Source organism: Camelus dromedarius, chromosome 5 (genome assembly GCF_036321535.1).
Source record: "Camelus dromedarius isolate mCamDro1 chromosome 5, mCamDro1.pat, whole genome shotgun sequence".
NCBI classification, from domain to species: Eukaryota; Metazoa; Chordata; class Mammalia; order Artiodactyla; family Camelidae; genus Camelus; species Camelus dromedarius.
The window spans coordinates 21,618,633-21,638,803 of record NC_087440.1 but is presented as its reverse complement, the minus strand read 5'-3'; the positions used below and the strand labels follow the sequence as shown (position 1 = coordinate 21,638,803).

The window sequence follows — 20,171 nt, the reverse complement described above, 5'->3', positions numbered from 1 at the left end:
GAAACAGTTAGGATTCTCCCTGGTTACAACGTTTGGAAACCAAAAGATTAAGAAAACCCAGGCATGTAGAGTTGGTGAATGAGGAAGAATTCGACCTTTCTTGATGATTAGACTTTTAGCTCATAAAGCTTTGTTTGTGATTCTGGTCTTGCTGTAGCGAAGAGTGACCTTAGAGAGGAAAAAAATATTTTTCTTATTCTGGTTGCTTAAATTGAGCTGTCCTCTATGCTTATCTTTCTGATAACTGGAGGAGAAAGGTGGGGTAGGAATCCCTGCTTTATCCCAGGCACTGTGTTGCCAAGGCTTCTCTTTGGACTTGGGCGCGTGCTGTTGGTTATATTATAATTGAGTCCTTTAGCTAGAGGCCCCTCATTCCCTCCTTTCTGGTCTGAGGTCTGATACCATCCTTACCTCTTCCTCCATCTGCACACGGAATCAGATTCCTCTTCTTCTGACTCTGTAATGTCAGTTGCCTTGGAAATGAGTGTCAGCTGTCTGTTGACTGTAAGTTCTGGTGCCAGCTGGACGTGGGCAAGCTCTGACCACGTGGGATACTCTGACATTGGAAGACCCTCTGTGCTCTTTCTCTGCAACCATCTCAGTGTGGAGAGGTCAGAACCCATTTTTAGACCATTAAGCTACTGATAAGACCAGCTAATTTTTTAAAAAACAGTAAAGCTAGCAGGAGAGGACTCTGTCACCTCTCTACTACATCCTGTGCCCTTTACCTTCTCCGTTGGTTCTCAGACCTGTCCCTAAGCCTCTGTGATGGCATGGTGACTTCCCCGTGTACTCTTTCAGAAACTGCCAACATTCTGGTGATTTTGGACAACCTGAACTCTCTCCTTGAACCCTATGGTTTCTGGAACCAAGCAGACCTAGGTCTGAATCCTGGTTCTCCCACTCGCTACTTACCTAACTCCTTCATCTGTAAAATGGAGATAATACTAGTCCTTCATAAAGTTGTCAGAAGCATTAAATGAGGTGATCTTGTAAAGCGTTTAGCACAGTTTTGCCCACAGAGTTCACATTCAGTAGATGGTAGCTGTTATCGCTGCAGATCCTCTCTCTGCCCAAGACCCTTCACAGCCCATGTGTCTTTTTGAAAGAATACTCGGAACATTGTTTTTCTTCTTAGTCTCAGGAGGGGTTAAAAAGGCCAAATGCTTTATAATTTAATGGTTCCCCACCTGATTAATCACTAGAACCACGTGGAGAGCTTTATTATGCAGATTCTTGACCCGCTCCATGGCTGTGGATCTAGAATCTTGCGGAGACAGGGGATGGGGAAAAGCTGGGGACTGCTATCTGAAAAAAACTCATTAAGCCCTCTGAGTAATTCTCTCAACGGGCCAGGATTGGGAACCTCTGTTCTCTAGTCTCCAGGGGCTTATGGCTAAAGGATCTCTAAGGTCACCTCCTCCCAAGCAGTGACAGACTCACCTTCCTTAGAAGCTGAGGCTATTTTAATCCCAGCACTGTGGAATTGGCTCAACTCCAACTAATCTTGAGCTCTAAGTGAGGGAGCCTGGTTTTTCTGTCATATTGAAAGTTGTTTGTTTCTGGGAGACTTCATGGTAATAGACAGTAAGACTATAAATCAGCTAGATGGGGGAGAGATTAAGAGCTGAGCAGAGAGGCAAAGTCTGTTCTACAGTCTTGTGGTGGCCATTGTGTCCCTTCCTGCCTCTGACCAGATGGCACTTTGGACTCTGAAGGAGCAGGAATGAGTGAGCTTGGGCATGATACCCACCTCCCCCTTCCTCCTACCAGGGCTGGTCCCTGGGTCTCTGCCTAGCTGGCTAAGTCTCTGCACAAAGCCTGCTGGCCTTGGGCTTCCTCTGTGGCTTTTGCATAAGTGGCAATTCTCAGAGTCTGGGAGAGAATCTGCTTTGTGAGATGAGAGTGTAGTGTGTGGACAAGAGACAAGCATAGTTATTCTTAACCTGCAGGAAGGGAGGGAAAGGCAGAGAGGGCTCTGCCTCGGACAGGTCTGTGACATGTTTGTTTATAGAAATAGCAAGCCCATAATTTGGCTGGAATGACTTATAACTCAGGTATTTATAACTTGTATTGAGTGGGATTCAGAAGTGGAGAAAAGGAGAAGGGGGAAGAAAGAAACTGGTGGCAACAAAACATGGCAACCAAAACAGAGATCCACTTCCTCCCAGTTGCTGGGGCTTCTTTACCAGTTTGAGGTCAGCTAAATCCTAGATGACCCTGTCCTTTTGTGGCTCTGGGCTTAGTTTTTGTCTCTCCAGGAAGCAGCTGCTCCCTCGCTACTGCAGACTCCCTGTAGAAGTCCCTCATACTAAGAAAGGAAGAACAGATTCAAACTCCCTATGCCATGGGCTCAGGCAAGAAGCCTTTCTCTGGCAGTGCCGTTGTCTTGGCTCCACACACTGGATCTTTCATTGGCTAGTGCCTCTCCTCTAGCTTGTGAGCTGATCAAATCTCGGGACTGGGTGGGTGGGAGGGGAAGAGGGAGGGAGAGAGAGAGAGAGGAAGAGAGTGAGGGAGAGAGACCAGAAAAGCTTAGAAGGCTTTGCCCAGAGTTCCTGAGATCCTGTGTTAGAGGTTTGGGGCTGCTTGGGACCCTGTGCTGTGCCACCTATGTTGCAGATGGTTCTGGACTCTGGAGAGTTCGTTTCTTGCCTCCTTCACTTCTTTATAGCACTTACATCAACTACCCCTTCCTTCTGGGAACTCTCCCCTTCGCTGACATCTTGGTTCTCCTCTTCCCTTTCTGACTGCCTAGGACCTCATCTTCTCCATACTCTAAAAATAGGTATTGCCCACATCTCTCTCCTCAGCCTCAGCCTTCCCTCTATCTTCTGTCTCACTGTATTTTCACTGGTGGTTTTCACCTCCATGTGAATAATTCTCAGATATCTATTTCTAGTCCTGACCTCTCTCCCAACTTCTTGTATATGTTGCTAAATTAAATGTTCCATGGTTCCTACTAAATATCCCTGAAGCATCTTAGGTTCAGCGTGTCCAAAACAGATGTCATTGGTTCCCGTCCTTCCTCCTTTGTCCAGGGCCTCTTTCTGATCATCGTGCCATTTCTTTTCATAGCACCACCTAGTTCCCTATCTCTGAGGTTCAAAATTTGAGTCTTTTGTCTTTTTCCTCCAGAATTGTACAGTACCCAGTCTTGCTAATTCTGTTTGCTTTGCCATCTTTTCTTTGTCATTATTTCTTTTCTACGCCCACTGTCTTCTTACTGGGCTAGATCCTCATTCCTTCTCACTTGTACTACTGTAATACATCCTAATGGGGCTCCCTGCCTGTGTTATATGTCTTGTATACATCATCACCAAGCATAGCTTTGATCGTGTCCCTCACTTGAAACGCTTCAGTGACTTCCCAGGGCCCACAGTTGACCACTTAGTTTGGCAAACAAGGCCCTTCCTGGTCTGGATGCAGTCTACCTCACCTCACCTAATTCTCCTACAAAAACCTTTGCTTTTCCTGCTGCTCACCTGCTCTGTTGTTTCCTTCTGCCAAACTCACTCATGCAGCTTCTTCTACTGAGAATTCCTTCTCTCTGTATTTCTGTTTGTCAAATCCTGTCCTCACCGCAAGGCCCAGGACAAATTCCATTCGGTCTTCCAAGAAACCTTCATTGTTTCCCTTTCCTGATCTTGTTCAGAAATCATCTCTCTTCTTTCTCTTTGAGCGCTTTGTATCTTTCTTATGACCCTCATCGCATACTGGATTGCTTTGCGGTGTATCTACTCATCTTCCCTAATGGATTTTGAGAGTAGAGGGTTGAGTCTTATATTCTTCATCCTAGGATCCCCACAGCATCCCAGTGGCTTTTAAACGTTTTTGAGAACAACTCACATTAAGAAATACATTTTGCATTGTGACCCAGTACACATGCACACACTCACAAAGCACAGACCCCTCACAAAGTAAAGTTTCATGATCAATACTTACTGTTACTACATGCCATGAAATCTGCTTTTTGTTCTATTCTAGTTATTCGTTACCCACTAAATCAATTTCAGATCCCATTAATAGGCTGTAATCTGCACGTTGGAAAATACTGTTCCATCTAGTATGAATGAGTAGTCCTGTCTGTCGCCTCTGAGCCACCTGTTTTCTCCATCTTCTTTAATGAGAGCCAAAAGCGCTCTTAAACAGTTGGCTTTATTCTTTCCTTCTCTCCTGGGGATAGGCGATTCTGAAGTTATCCCTTTATCTCATTACAGTGAGGGATGATTTTGCTTTCCTTCTTTCTCTCGAGAGGATACAATCCTGCCTGGCCTGGTGCATGTTGGGAGGGTGGGCATTAAAGCCTTCCTCTGCAGTGTGTCTGTGGTAATTCTGCCCTCCTGCAGACTTGCTTCCGGGGGAAGATGACATTATCTTTCAGGTTGATATGGGCTTTCCTCCATCTTAATACTCTCCACCTTCAGGGGAAGGCTGGGCCATAGCTTGAGTGTTCTCCCTGCTTCTAGGCTGTGTTTCGGATGTGGAGGCAATCACTGCAGAGTACAGAAGCGGTGCCCCCTTCTCAGTTCTGAGTTTTCACCTGTGCATGATGTTCCTAAATCTGTGGATGTGTCAGGGTGCTAGCTGCCCATAGCAGTGGTGTCTCATGTTACTGGCCGTAATCAGTTACTTGGACTGGTGTGTCTTTTGGGCTATGTTCCACAGCATTGGGCCACGAGGATTTGGAGCTGAAGTTCCTGTCAGGACTTGGGGCCCTGTCCCTGACTTTGAGGACAGCTGTTTTCTCATAGGGCCTCTTCCCTGCCTCAGTTTCCTCAAACGATGCCTGAGGCAAGAACTCTCATACTAGTGAGAATGCTTCCTTATTGTGAGAGATGCTGTAGTAGTGTTCAGGAGGAGCTAGGTCATTGGTTCCCAAAGTGTGATCAGAGAATCCCTGTGGTCCCCGAAACCCTCTTAGGGGATCTCTGTGATCCCCCTTTTACAATTACATTTCCAAATGAGGTCAGATTTTCTTTTATCTTCACCTTGAATAACATACCACAACAGATAGAATGCAGATGCAGATAGAAGAATCCAGCCATTTGCTATTAACCCAGACATTAAAGAGATCTGCAAAAACATTAAACAGTGCCACTCTTCTCACTAAATTTTTTTGCTTTTGTTTTGGAAAATAGAGTTTCTTTTAATAAAAGGGCTAACGTGATGGATTTATTGTTATTTTTAAATGATTAAATGTATTTAAATATTTCCATTGTAATTTCTAATATAGTAAATATTGATAGATATAACTGGTATAAACAAAAGCTCCTTGGGATCCTTGGTAATTTCTAAGAATGTAAAGAAACCAAAGAGTGGAAGAGATCAAAAAGTGTGAAAATTGCCCAGCAGGTCATGCTGTGGTAACAAATCACCTCCAAGTCTCCCTGACTTAGTGGATAGTTTATTTCTTGCTCATACTTATGTTCAGTGTGGATCGGTGTGGGTGTTCTGTTCATCAGAGTTACTCGGGGGCCCAGGCTGAGGGGGCCGATCTCATCACCTGCTGCCACATTTAGCAGTCAGGGAAAGGGATGTGCACAGTGAACCTTGAAAACTTCTACTGGAAGTGGAAGTGACGTGTCAGAGCATCAAAAACATGTGCAGACTTATGAGCACTTAAGTGAGAAACCTAAATCAAATAAAACCATACGTTCTGGAGTTCTTTCTACCCTTTCTCCTCACATTGCTTGGTCACTGGGTGTCAACGAAGTGGCCTGAGGATAAAGAGAAGTCAGGTATGTGAACTGCAGAAGGATGTTGCTCATGAGGTGCTAAGCCCCACGCCACATCCCAGACCCTATCTTTTCTCTCTTTTTAACATTTGCTCTGCAAGATTTAAGACATACAGCAAAGACATAATCAGTGAAGGGTAGCAACTTAGGCCTTGCCCTCAAGGAGCTCATATTTTGGTAGAGGAGACAGACAGTAAATATGTACACAAAGATATAATTGATGTTGGGTCACCATGTGACTCTAAGTACAACAACAAAAAAATAAAGCAGGGTAAGTTGGGTATCAAGTGATAGCAGTAAAGCCAGTCTGAAAAGTCCTCTCAGAGGAGGAGACCTTTGAGCAAAGACCTGGGTGAATTAGCTGTGGGAATAGTTGAGGGAAGAGCATTTTATGGAAGGAATAAATAGCACATGCAAAGGACCTGAGGTTGGAATCTGCTTGAGGTGCTTGAGGCAGCCAGGGTGGTTGTGTAGGAGGAGGGTGTATGAAACGAGGTCAGAGAGGTAGCCAGAGGCCAGATGACTTAGGGCTTATAAACCAGGATAAAGTTTGGATTTGACCTTAAGGATTAGAGGCTTTGAGCAGAGTAATGACATGATCTCATCTATATTTTAAAAGAATCACAGTGGCCTGCCATATTGCGAAAAAGACTATAGGAAGTAAGGCCTGAAGTAGAGTGAACACATGGGCATTACAGCCATAGTCCTAGTGAAAGAGAGAAGTTGCTTGAGCCCAGTGGTGCCCTGGGAAATGTTTACATGCTCTCTGAAGAGGAGGAAAAGGGCCCTGATTTGTAGCATTGTCTGATTTCATGGTGTAAGTACTCCTGCCATGGTGATTTCAAGCTACCAGTGTGCTGTCACTGAACATGGAGCTGGGAAAAGAGGTGCACAGTCGGTCCCCTGAGCCCATGCAAGCCAGCTGCAGCACACCGCTGCTGACCCCGGGGGCTTTCAGCCTGGGCGTGTCTGCAAGGGGGTGTCCAGGTTTGTCTCCATTCCCTAGGGTGGATGAAAGCTATACCACCTTTTTGGAAAGAAGGGATATAGAGAGGATTATGAGAGGGAGAGAATCAATTTATAAAGTCCACCGTGCTGGAGCCTTGTAGAATAAGCCTAGATGTTGGAGGCCTTGCAGGAGCCCTGGACTCTCAGATCCTTTGAAAGTGGAGCTCAGCTCCAAACCTCCCTGCAAACAGGAAGCTGGTTTGAGTTAGAACATAAAATAAAAACCAGCTGATGCCCCTGAATGTTTTTCCCCTGCTCCTCCTCCTCCACAGAGCCAAAGGAAACTGCCTTTTTTCCCCTTGGATAGCTGCTCAGAAAGCCAGAAAAAGCCAAAAACAAAACCCATAAATCCTTTGAAAATCATCCAAGTTTTGAGCCCAGGCAAACTCCTGTCTATGGGGTTTCCTAGCCCGGATGTCTCCGCTGCCGAGAGTCCTAGGAGGAAAGTGACAGCAGGACACAGAGGTGCCAGGGACCAGGCTGAACCCAGGCCCAGCGGGGAGAGATGGTCCTTATCAGGGTCTCTCAAACTGCAGCTTCCAGCCCACTTGTAGGTCATGAAGTCAGTAAAGTAAAGACCAGAACTGTTTTTAAATGAAATAGAATATAATAGAAATTGGAGTATATAACATGCAGTAAGAGTAAATATTGTTCTGTGAAACTTTCGTTTCACTTTTATGAACATGCTCACACATACATGTATATTTATACTGGGTCATGATATAAAATGTGTCTCTTACTGTGGCCTGTGGTGAAACTTTGGGATCTGAGTAACTCAGATCTCTTTCCTGCTTTTTTTTTCCCAGTGTTTTTTTTTTTTTAATTGACATATAGTTGATCATTTTTTTTTAATGGAGGTACTGGGATTGAACCACTGAGCTATTATCCTCCCTTATAATAAATCTTTAATTTAAAAAAAAATTTTTTTTTTTGGTGAGTGGGAGGTAATTAGATTTATTTATCTATTTATTAATGGAGGTACTGGGGATTGAACCCAACCTCGTGCATGGTAAGCATGGACTCTACCACTGAGCTATACCCTCCCCACTCCTTCCTGCTTTAGATTGCTGTTGAAAACTCCAAGCTAGTTCCAGAATTAATCTCTGTGGGGCTGGATCATCTACCCACGAAACACCTACCTAAATTCCTGTCAGAGGAGAGGGAAGCTGAGAACCAACAGACTGGTCTGATTCTTTAGGACCAAAGCTGAAGCATAAGGGAGGGACTGATGTAAATTTGAAGCCAAAGGATTTGCCTGAAATCAGATTAGCTGGAAGAGAATAGGCGTTGAGTGGCCTTTTAGCTCACTGCACTTGCTTTTGTGACCTTTCCCATCTATGCAGGTCATGCTGGCCTCAGGCTTCTCTTTCTCTTTTCTCTGCAGTAGGCAGCTGGTGCAGCAGGAATGTTCCTGAGTACCCCTCCCCCTGGGAGAGCCAGGGGCACACTGCCAGGATGGGGAGTGGCACCCTGAACTGAGTATCCCCAGACTTCCCCAGGGTTATTTTGTACTCTGGTCAGTGTGCACGCCTTTCAGAAAGGTGATTGGGTGCCAGGGGGTCATTAAGTATGGAAGGAGGCATAAATTAGGGCAAACTATCAAGAATGCATAGAGTAGGCTAAAGTTTGTCCCCCACTAGGTTTAGTGCCTCACAAAGGTCCAAGTGTAACTGGCAAGTTTGGTGCTTGCCACGTGCCTGGGGTAGGTACATTGCCCTGGAACTAAACTGCCTCTGTCAGTGACACATGTTGGACACACATTGTAATTCCTGGTCCATATCATCAAGAAGCACAGAAGACTCTTGGGGACCTTCCTGGGGAATAAGTTTTAACTATAGCGTCCTTATTTTGGTCTTTGGCCACCTCAGGGAATTTCTTTCCAACCTAATTCAAACTAAAATGGTCCTTGGAGATAAGAATTTAAGCAGGCCCTCTAGGAGCACTGAGAATCCTCCAGCTGGGAGAGTAAGAGGGAAGGAGCAGTCCTAGAGTACCCTAATTGACTCTGGGCTTCCCCTCTCTGGATACTGGCCCGAACTAGGAGTAGATGGCCCTGTACAAGTGTGAACACCCCTGAAGTGTTTCTGGTTCACATGGCTCTCTTAAGGCCCCTGAGACTCTCTTAGCAGAGTACACTCTACCCTGTTTACATTGCCATTTTATGTTCAGAAGCCCCTCTCTGAGCCAGTGAAGACCCAGGACATACCTGGGGAGGGCTGTTGCAGGGAGTCCAGACAGGGCTAGACCTGGACATGCGAGATGTCGTGTAGCAGACGGTGAGGTGGAGTGATAAGCAAGAGGTGACAGGGCTGTTTGAAGCCTACATGGCATCATCTAGCAGAAGTAATTTGAGGCTAGTCCATTGTGCATCCCGGGCCTGCAGACAGTGCAGGGTAACAATAGTGATGATGAGAGCGATGGTGAATGGCTCATGTGGCCATGTCCTCTCTGAGCACTTTTCATGTGTTTCCCTTTCATCTCTGTGGGAGTTGTGGCTTAATAATAATAATTAGAGTACTCTGAGCATCTGTGCTTTGCAAAACACAGCATTAAGCCATGTTTCTGCCTCCTAAGCTTGTAGTCCATATGAACTGGCACACATGGGTGGGTGGAGTCCTCTGATGGAGGGCAAGAACATGATGGAATGCAAAGATCAGGGATAGTCTGAGTCACCTAATTGATGCCTAACATCCTAACATTCTTCTGGCTCTTGGAGATCAGAGTGGCCAAGGCACGAAGATTAGTGACCTCCCCTGATTCTCAGAGTGACCCAAGAGGCCAGCCTGGGGACCCACAACTCTTATCGTGTAAAGGGAGCCTTCCTGGATTGGGGGAGTACTTGTTCCTCTGTGGCCATGAGCTGAGTTTTAACCACTTTATTTTCAGTAGTTTGATTGCTGTTTAAAAGCTAGTGATGCACACTGGCTTTTTTCCATGTGGTCAGGGGGCCTATGGCCAGGTCAGAACCTGGACAAGTCAGTAGCCCCATTCCCCAGAAGCCAGGGCCATCAGGAAAGCAGTCAGCATTGCAGAAGGTGCTGGGTACCTTCAGCACTTTTTTCCCAACCCCACTCTGTCCATGACATAACACTTTTCTGTCTTGCTCTAACAGGTGACCTTGGAGAAGGTGCTTGGAATAACAGTGTCTGGAGGCAGAGGACTTGCCTGTGACCCCCGATCGGGTTTAGTTGCCTACCCAGCTGGGTAAGTGGCTTGGAAGAGGTCTTACTGCATCGGAGCATAGCCATGCTAAACCAGTTGGGGTGGGCATGGGTTTTCTGGTATCTTCTGGGAGATGTGTCCGGGTTAATGTTTTGGTGGCATTTTTATAAAGGAGATTCAGGGCCAGGTGAAGACTCTTTGTTGATTGTTGTCCTTGTAGCCATCCTGTCCTGCTTTTTGGCCACTCACACCCACCCACAGACTCACACTTTCTGTTACACATAGCTTCCAACACCATCTTCAGTATCTTTGACATCTGCCTTCTAGTCATTTTTAAAAACAGCTTTATTGAGATGTAATTTACTTTTTACAACTTCCCCATTTAATATGTACAATTCAGTGGTTTTTAGTCTATCCACACAGTTGTGCTGCCATTACACAATTTTAGAACATTTTCATCACCCCAGAAAGAAACTCCATGCCCCTTAACAGTCACTCTGTACTTCCCTCCAAGATCCCCAGCCCTAGGCAATCTCTCCTCTACTTTCTGTCTCTATAGATTTGCCTGTTCTGGACATTTTATATAAATAGAATCATATTTTTTGTGACTGGCTTTTTTTTACTTAGCATGATGTTTTCAAGGTTCGTACATGTCATGTTGGGTGTCAGTATTTCATTCCTTTTTATGTCTGAGTAACATTCCACTGTATGGATACACCATATTTTAACTATTCATCAGTTGATGGACATTTGGGTTCTTTCTGCTTTTCGGCTGTTACGAGTAACGCTCTGAACATTTGTCTACTCTGGTCCCTTTAAGAGATTATCAGTGCCATGGAAGAGAAGTAGGGTCCTGGGGCTGGAGTTCCTCTTTCCCTTGCTGCCTTTTCACTCCTCTGCTTCTTCAGATGAGAAACCCACAACCGTAATTGTGTTAAGCTTCTGCAGAAGTGTTTCTTTTGGAGGCTTGGGGCCTCTCCTGCTTTTGGTTCTGTCAACCTCTGTTCCTTGCTGTTGGTCACAGGAATGTGAAAATGGGAGGGCCACTGCTCTGCCTCTTTCCCCACTGTCATGTTGGGAATGCTGAGTTCCCCAGTGTGATTTCCGTAGCAACTCCTGTAGTTTTATATCTGTTACATGATTTTTTTTTTTTTTAGTTTTAGCATCCCATCAAAAAAGCTGCCTTTATCAAGAATTTTTTCTGTGCCAGACACTTTGTTAAGCAATTTGCAGGAATTATTTTGTATAAGCTTAGAGCAACCCTGTGAGGTTGGTACTATTATCATCCCATATTTTAGAGGAGGAAACTAAAATTCAAAGAGATTAAGCAGTTTGCTCCAGGTCACACAGCGGGTATATGTCTGTATTGGGATTCCAACCCAAGTAGTTTGATGGCAGAGCTCATTCTTAAAATGGTGTGGGGTGGGAGAAGACCAGATTTTCTGCTATGTTTTAAAGCTGCTTTTCCCATAAGCCATCTACCTGCCCTTCAAATAAGAAGAGGCCAGTTGATGGGGAGCTCAGTCTATGCCAGGGAGACTTCTGCTCCTGGGCTCTGGAATGTGTTTCTCCTGGGTGGCTCTTTGGCATGTGATGACTGTGAGAGTTGCACTGGCTTCACCCTGCAGAGGCTGAGTTGGCCACCTTCTCCCCCTCCAGAAGCAAGCTGATGAATGATCTCTGTTGCTGGATCCCCTCTGCAGTCTCCGGGGAATTCCACTCGTGCTGTCTTGGCCTGGGAAAGCCAGGTTCCTTCTTGTTGGAGGTGGAACTGGTGGCTGGATGTGGGGCAGGCAGGAAAGGCCTGGGCTGCTCCTCCGTACATGCTGAGCCCTGTGTCCCTGCCCTGGGGAGTGTGGAGCCCTGCTCCACCTCCCTCCCCACACACCCAGACCTCAGGCCCAGAGCCTTTAAGGGTGTGTGCTTCTGTTTGTGGGCAGGTCCCAGCCTGGCTCGTGCCTGGGAGTCATTTTCCTTCCTGGTGGTGTATGGAAGCTTTCCTGCTGTCACCTCTAGTAGGTTTCCTGAGTGTGTTTGGCTTGGGCCAGCCCTGGGCAGTGTCCTGATCCACTCCCTGACCTTTTGGTTTCCTAAAACTTTGAGTCCTCTCTTTACAAATAGCCTTTTTCTGGGTGTTTTAGTTTTGCTCTGTGCTCGAGCTCCCTGACGTGCCTCTGGGGTATCTGGGGACCACCAAAGCCTATGTGAGCCAAGCAGACTCTTCCCCCTCAACCCGGTCTTCCTATCTGGTGATCCTACCCCACCCCCATCCGCCACTCTCTAGTTCCTACTGTGCTTGTTGCTGTAGGAGCAGCTCAGGTATCCTAGAAACAAGAAGAGAAACAAAGCTCAGAAAATTCTCCCAGAGGCCTAGAGGCAAAGATCAAACCAAAACAAAGTTTTCTGAAATGAAACAGCTCAGGGAGGGTGGAGTGGAGGGCGCTGTGTGTCAGGCAGAGGTGGGTTGAAGTCTCTGGGTAGAGACCCCTCGGTTTTAGTGGCTCCTGCACCTCTTCTCCAGAGCTCCCCCTTTGCTGCTGTTTCCCCACAGGAAGCCCACCCCTCACCTGTCACATTTTAAAGCTCCCCCTGCCCTAGAAGGCCACGCTGGGCCCCAGATAGCTTCTTTGAGGCACTCAGTTTGGTTGAACCCTTGTAATTGACTTAGGCCCCTTCCCTAGCGGCTCGGTAGAGGGGCCAGGGCCTTTAGAGCCCAGCACAGCCCTTGTCGCTGTGGAGCCGGTCAGTTTGGAGAATGGGTTTCTCTTGACCCCTAATGCCTGAGTGCAGGGCCTCTGTGCAGAACAGCTACTGGAGTGGGAGCTGGCCCTATGCGGCAGCCAAGCACCAAAAGGCTGGTTTAAGTAGGGAGGAGGAGGGGAAACCCAGCTCTCCTGAGAAGGCCCTCCACTTACTCAGCCCATATTGGAATGTATGCTAAGATCTCCAGCGCCAAAGCTTTGAACTGTGTGTGGAGCCACGGAATCTCCTCCTGAACTGTGTTCTAGTAACATCTGAGCTGAAGGAGCACGCAGCTGCCTTCTTCCTGTCTGTGGTAAACACTGTGTGGAGGGTTGCCAGGGAGTGTGTGGAGTCGTGGGGAGACTGGGTGGACTGGGAGAAGAGGATGCTGGGACTCGCTGTCCTGATGGCTATGAATCATACACCAGGGCACTCACAAGCATCAGTCCTCTCAGCGCCTTTTCTCCTGGTTTCCCAACAGAGCTCACACCTGAAACCAGGGCCCCTTAGTTCTTCCCAAAACAGCTTGTTCATCGATACAGTCTGTTCATTCATCTGTTCAGCAGATACTGCTCTGGTCCAGGTAGTGTTCCAGCCACAGGGTGTACAGCAGTAAGACAGACAGTGTCACTCACTGCTTTTGTGAGGTTTAGGGTCAAAGAGGACAAGCAGACAGTACACATGTAAACAAATAAATGAGCATATCAAAGAGTTGTAAGTGTTCTGAGGAGAATAAACCCGAATGATGGAAAGGAGAGTACGTGAGTAACTAAGAGCAGGGTAGGGTGGGGCTACTTTAAGATTGGATGGTCAGGGCTCAGTGGGTGCTAACATTTAAGCTGATGTCCGAATGATATCAAGGAGGAATCTGCAGTGAAGAGCTGCACTTCCAGAGGGAGGAGACCTCAACAGCAAAGGTCCCAAAGAAAGGAGGAATCAGTTCATTGCTTGAGTAGCTGAACAGCGGCCATGGTGGCTAGACCATAGTGAGTGAATGGAAGGGGGCTCAGACACTGCCTTTTGGACCTGGCTTGTCATTCTTACAGCTCACAGAGATTCACCTCTTGTCCTGGAAGGGAATATGTTTAGAGTGCTCTGGGCAGAGAGAAGTGTAATTCTCTCTGTTAGTGTAGTGTAATTCGCTGTGTTATTCACTGGCTTATTACCACCAAGTCTTTTCTCGTGCCTTTGGGGGACAGCGCCTCATAGAGCATACTAGAAACTGAGATCACAGTGGGTCTCATGGCCTGGCCTAAGAAAGTTATTTATTTGGAAAGCATTGGATTCCAGATATCTAAAGAGGACCACAACCAAGGATGTCCTAGGAACCATCCTAGACTCAGTATCTCTTAGAATAATTAAAGCTATAAGATTTCCCCTTTGGGCGTGAATCTGGGGGGACAGTTTATAATTCCACACCTGAATGAGGACCCTAGCAAGTCCTGCCTGGGATACCGTAGTTTGGCTTCCTGTTCTAACTGCTGACCCTCTGGCTAGCCCTTTCTTTGTTGTTGGTGCACCAGAGTACTCGTCAAGAAGATGACTAGGAGCACCATGCTGGTTACTTTGCACATTATTCAGTTCTCAAAACAATTCTGTGACATAGATATTATTATTCCTGTTTTACAGATGAGAAAACTGAGGTTCAGAGAAATTAAGGAATATGCCCAAGATCACACAGTATGTTAGCAGACAGGTCTGCCTGACCCCAGTTTTCTTGTTCTTTCCACCATCACCCCACCCTCAAGTGTCAGTGAGTCCTAATAGTCTAAGGGAGAACTGTGGACCTACCCTGGGGCCTGCTACTCAGGAAGTCCCTTGGCAGTCAGGGCTTTGAGATCTGGTAGCTGGTGACTTACAGATTTATTCGCTAATGTTTACTGAGTGCCTATTTATTTTCTAGGCCCTTGGGATGTACCAGTAAACAAAATAAACAAATACCACCATCATAGAGCAGTCTAGTGATGAAAACAGATCCTCTCACCCTCCCCCCTCCAAAAAGTAAATTATACGGAATATTACAAGTTGATTTATGCTTTGGAAAAAGTATAAGCAATAAGCAGTGAAAGGGAGTAGGGAATGTAGAGCTGCGGGGTTGTAATGTTAAACAGGGCTACGTGGTGACATTTGAGCAAGGCTTGAAGGACCTTTGGTGTACCTCTGTGAGTCACCTTCTGATTTTACTTGGTCTGAAAGAAATTCTGCGGTGCAGGGTTGCTGCTCAGGCCTTCTGTGTCCTGCTCCCTTTATGTGCTTCTGCATTCATTGTCCACTCAAGTCTCATTTGTTTCTGCCTTCTGGAGGATGGAGTCATAGGAGGTGGACCCTGTGGGCATGCTGGGCTCTTTGTGATGGCACTGGACCTGTCCAGGGAAGTGGCTGTCGAGGACTTGGCCCTTCCTGGTTCAGAGAAGTTCCTGGGCAGTGGGCCCAGCACCCGGCAGTGGTGCTCTACCATGTGACTGCCGGGTTGAGGCCCTGAGGGCCGGAGGCCTCACTGTCTCCCTGTGAGAGTGAGCAGCCTCCCTGCACCCTGGGGTTCTGAATTCTGAGCCAGCCTAGCCCTTGTCACATTGGGCGCTGCAGCCAGTACTGCTGCACAGACATGTGCAGATGACTGCCTGCTGGGCTGGCCAGGGTCAAGGGATGTGGAGGCCAAGGGCCAAAGTTTGATGCAAACCACACCCCACCGTCCCTTCCCCAGCAAACTGAGGAACTTGCTCAAAGGTCAAAGAAGACTGAGGAGACTCCCACATCAGTGTTTCTGAGGTCTTTTTTCTTGGGAAGACCTCAGCAAGCTGGGCACAGGAGGACCTTAGATGTCTTTGCCAGGATCTGCCTTCACTTCACCATCTGCATTTTTGTCCTTGCAAGTGGAGCTGTGACCATGGGTTGGTCTTTTTCTTCCTCTTCCTCTGTTTAGAAGATTTCCAAATTTGAATAATTGGAAGTAAAAATTTCAGCTTAAGGGCCTACCTCTGTGTGTTTCCCTCCTTTGCTTAACTCTCCCATGCCACAGGTGAGAATTCTCCAGGCTATATATACCTGAGGGGAGGGTTGGGAGGTGTTAGAGAAGGGAAGGGTTGCCTCATCGCCAGTCTCCATCTTTCTGTCTCCATTGACTTCCTACACACACAAGCCACTCTCTTTCCTCCTTCTACTGTGGAGTCAAATTGAGGGGAAGCAGGAAACAGAAGACGTGTGGCCCAGCAAGACGCAGAATTTATGTGTAGTGACTTGGAAAGTTGTTTTAAGCCATCTAATGCACTGCCTTTGAAAGGTCACCATGCAGCTTTGGGTTTAAAGGAAAACTCAAAAGCCTACCATAGAGCCCTCATCACCTGCCTTTTCTGGATTTGAAATGTGACTGTCCCGAATATGCATTGAGTCAGTTCAAGTCAGGTCAGCTCTCAGCCGGAGCCCTTTGCCATGGTTTATCTCGAGCTGACCTGAAAGCTAGGTAACCTGGAACCACTCAGACTGGAAGCCATTGCCAGAGAGGTGAGCCTGCAGAGGGCCTTCTTAGCAGGTCAGCACAGAGAGCGAGAGAACGTCTGTTCTCCCAAAAACTTGCTGGGCTTTTCATGATGGTGGCCTGGGGGTTATCAGTTTTCATACACTGAATAAAGTATTAAAATCTAAATGTCTAGAGCTATGAACTTTGCACTATAACTGCTATAATTTTCATGTACCCTGTTATGATTTCCAAAATTTCTGTAGCCTGAATCCTTTTTCCCTCCAAGTGTCCCTGTCGTTTCTTCCTCTTCTCAGAGGCGCCCCCACCCCTCCGACTCCCTGAGCATTAGGTCTGTGTGCTTCCTGCGTTTAAGTCTCTCCTCTTCCACTTCGGTTTTCTCTACTTTCTCCCATTCACTCCACTATGCTTTTCTTAGAGCTCGGCTGCTGGAATCCTGGCTCTGTTTTGCGTTAGCTGAGAGGCCTTGAACAACGCCTCTGAACTTGTTTCTCCATCTTAAAGTGGGGATGATTGTACCAGCATCACAAGCTTGTCATAAGGATTAGCTAATAAGACCAGACGTCTAAGGTGCTTAGCAGAGTACCTGCTACACAGAAAATGCTTGATAAATGGTAACTCTTGTTATTGAATGGGAAGAGCAGTAGACCGGTTACTAAAAGCAGTGGAAGCCTTCGTGTTTAGAGTCCGTTGAAGCTCTCGTGTAGTGCTTGCTTTTTAGCTTAGCCAGGAGATGTCACTTCCTCCATCTTTATGTTTCTGTGCTGCTGTCCTAGACACTCGAGGTGGTTTCTCCCTCTCCATTTCCTCCATCCCTTTCTTGCTACCTTCCAAGCTCATCATCTCCTAAGTGGGTGAAGATGGAGATATTTTCTTTCCCCAAGCTTAACCCAGCTCTCCTTCCTTGGTTGCCTTCCCAGAACAAAAAATAAAGCCTCTTTTAAAGTTTTTACCATTACTCAGATCTTAACAGGACTCACCTCCATTTTTCAAAGGAAAAACCCGACACAGTCCTGAGCACCTTGTTCCCCACTGCCAGGAGTCTCTTTTAGCGTCCTGTCTGTGCTCCAGGAGGAGTAAGAGTAATTTGCTATTTGTTTGGCTCCCGCTATGTGTCAAAAATTTTTACTTAATCTCCACAGAAGTTCCAAGAGCTCAATCCTAGTGGCTTCTTTTTTACAGATAAGGTAATAGGCTGTGACTTGCCCAGCCAGGGTCACAAAGCTGTAGATGGCAGAATGAGGACTCAAATCCTGTTCTCTGACTCCAAAGCTCACAGTGTCCTCACTGCCTCACACTGTCTCAGAGGACCCAGCGGTCTTCAGTGCTTCCTTCCACAGAAGACAGATGGGGTAGGCAGGAGGGAGGAGAGCTGGACCTACAGATACTTGAGCGGGACCAAGCTAGTGGACCAAGGCGGGGCGTTCATACATTCAATAAATGGTTCTTAAACAACTGCAATGGGCCAGACTCCACTAGGCACAGGAGACAAAGCAGTTAGCGAAGCTAGACACACTTCTCACCCTCATGGGAGGCACAGTCTAGTGGGAGCGGCAATCAACAATGAATGTAAAATTGCAGTTGTGATAAATGTCATGAAAGGTTGATACAACTGTGTTATGAGATCATATACTGAGGCCATCTGACCTGAGATCGAAAGAGGACTAAGGGTTAACTAGTTGGAAAAGGGAGAGAAGAATGTTCTAAACAGGGGAAAGGGCTCTTGCAAAGGCCTAGCGTAGGAGGAACATAGCAAGTTAAAGGGAGTGAAAGAATGTGGTTGGAGCATGGTTCGCGGTGAGGATGGAGACTGGTCAGGGGCCACACCACCCAGGGCCTTCATGTGTACTTAAGGGCTCGGGTCTTAGAAGCTCCCCAGGGACGCTCAGCAAGAGTGACACCGTCAGATCAGAGGTGCGCACCTATTTGGTGTAAACAGCAGTGGACACTGGCAGACCTGTGAGTTCTGGCTCTGTTCTTTATAGGAGCCTATGTTTCTGAGCCTGAGTTTCCTCATCTCAGAATTTTGGAGGGTTGGACCAGGTGACCTTTATAGTCACCTAGCACAGTGTGCTTAATTCCTTCCATCCTTCTTTCCAGCTCTAAGGTTCTATGAATCTTATCTATTTTGGAGGAATTAGGCCCCGTGTATCTGGGCCTGCCCCTAAAGGAAGCTGGACAAGTGTGCATGGTGTGTGTGTGTGTGTGTGTGTGTGTGTGTTGGGAAAGGGGAGAGAGACTGATGGGACACAGGGTTTCCAAAGCCATTTAATTTTGGTCATATTTTTAAAAACCCTCCTGACATGGCATTCTAGAAGGGAAGGGGTGGGAGAGTGGAAGTTGGTATAAAGAGAGAAATGACAAAGTACTGAGGAAAGGGAAGCAGAAAAGTTAGCAGGTAGGAGAGAAGAAAGAAAACAGTGAAGAAGGATTTGGGGGGGGGGGGTTTAGAGGAGAACATGATGTGACTCCGGAATTCCAAGGCTGTTGGTCAGCCTGGCAGCTCTGAGCATAGCTGGTATACCTCTGAGATCCCAGCATCCCCAGCAACTACCAGTGGAATTTGCATATTGAAGTGGTTTATTGAGCCTGAGATGCTGAGCACTCACCCGCAGCCTGTGCCTGCCTTCCTTTCGAATTTCTAGCAAGCAGTGGGTTTCAGGTGTGGGGGTTGCAGTGGTTTCCAGCTAAACAAGGCTGGGTCTGGGGGATGTAGCCCTCTGACAGTTCTCTCCCCATCCTCTTATCTGGTGTAGCAGGCTCCACGCTTGCTCCTGTCAGGTAGTTACAGTGCTGATGAAGTGATGAGGCAGAAGGGCAGCCGGGGAGCCTGAGGGAGAATGCTGCTGGCCGTGGCTTCCCGCTTCCTGCCCCTGACTCCTGCTACCCGGCCTCCCCTCTGGAGCTGCCTCTGGAAATCAGTCTGATCCTGATCCCATCCAGCCTCACCTTCTGGCTGGAGAGGGTGCTCCCAGCCTTTTCTGATTGTCTTCTGGCAGTCTGGAGGGTTCTTCTTAGGCTCCTTGGGGCCAGGGATTCTCAGAGCTGGGCCCAGGAGTTCTGAGGCACTGAACAGGCTTCCCTAGGCCCTCTGAGGCTCTCCTGCCTCTCCCTCTAGGCTTGCTGAGCCTCCTTGCAGTTCTGGCCCCCTGCCTCCCACCCACTCCCTCACCTCCATGTAGAAGGTGAGAGGGGTTGGCCCCTGCCAAGTACACACATGGGCACACACTCACATGAGGTCTTACTCTTCCTTGGAGCACAAATACTTGATTCATGTGTGGCTCCAGCCTGGGAACTGGCTATCCATCTGTGGCCTGCTTTGCCCAAATCACGTGAGTTCTTCCTCCTGGGCCCAGTCCTGGGCTATGCATGAGGACCGTGGGAAGGTCTGTGTCCCTGCTGCCCTTTGTGGCAGAGATAGTGCTGGTGCTTAGGGACCCGGTGGAAACAGACTTCCAGGGAGCCCTTTAACCCTCATGCAGCTGCAGAGATAGGCCCCTGTGGGTGGTGAAAGGGAGCAAGAGGAACAGGTTTCCAGGAGAGAGCAGTCAGTTGCCCTCGGTGGCAAGCAGAGCCCCTCTGAGCTTGCTCACCTGGTCTCCTTCTGCTGGGTGACTGGAGTTCCTAGGGGAGCTGTGGTTTGGTGCTGAAGTTGGTTGTCTCACTCATCTCCCCAGGTGTGTGGTCGTGCTGTTCAATCCCAGGAAGCACAAACAGCACCACATCCTCAACAGTTCCAGGTAAATGGGCCTGGGCCCTTGGGGAACATCTCCTGGGGGCTGTGAGATGGGCACTGTTTGGGGTCTCTGTGGCCCTGGGTACTGGGACCTCGTTGGGCCCCAGGTCCAGATAGGGAAATACCACATATGCTGTTGATGTCCCTGGTCTTGCCTTTTGGGGGGACTGTGAGGGAGTCAGGCTGCCAGTGCCTTTTTGAGCTGGCCTCATTTCTTGCAGGAAAACCATCACTGCCCTTGCCTTCTCCCCTGACGGCAAGTACTTGGTCACTGGAGAGGTGAGTGGGGAAAGGGGGGCTGGAGTACTCT

The 20,171-nt window shown here is 47.6% G+C and overlaps 1 protein-coding gene across 5 annotated transcripts in view; it reads left to right on the top strand.

The window, feature by feature from the left end:
• The window catches only part of MAPKBP1 (mitogen-activated protein kinase binding protein 1), a 56,508-nt gene that overhangs the window by 15,908 nt on the left and 20,429 nt on the right, over positions 1–20,171 (top strand). For all 5 annotated transcript variants that reach the window (XM_064485713.1, XM_064485716.1, XM_064485712.1 and 2 more), the window contains exons 3-5: positions 9,859–9,950; positions 19,803–19,865; positions 20,083–20,140. In XM_064485713.1, the coding sequence (XP_064341783.1) occupies positions 9,859–9,950; positions 19,803–19,865; positions 20,083–20,140 (213 nt within the window). The remainder of the gene's footprint in view (positions 1–9,858; positions 9,951–19,802; positions 19,866–20,082; positions 20,141–20,171) is intronic.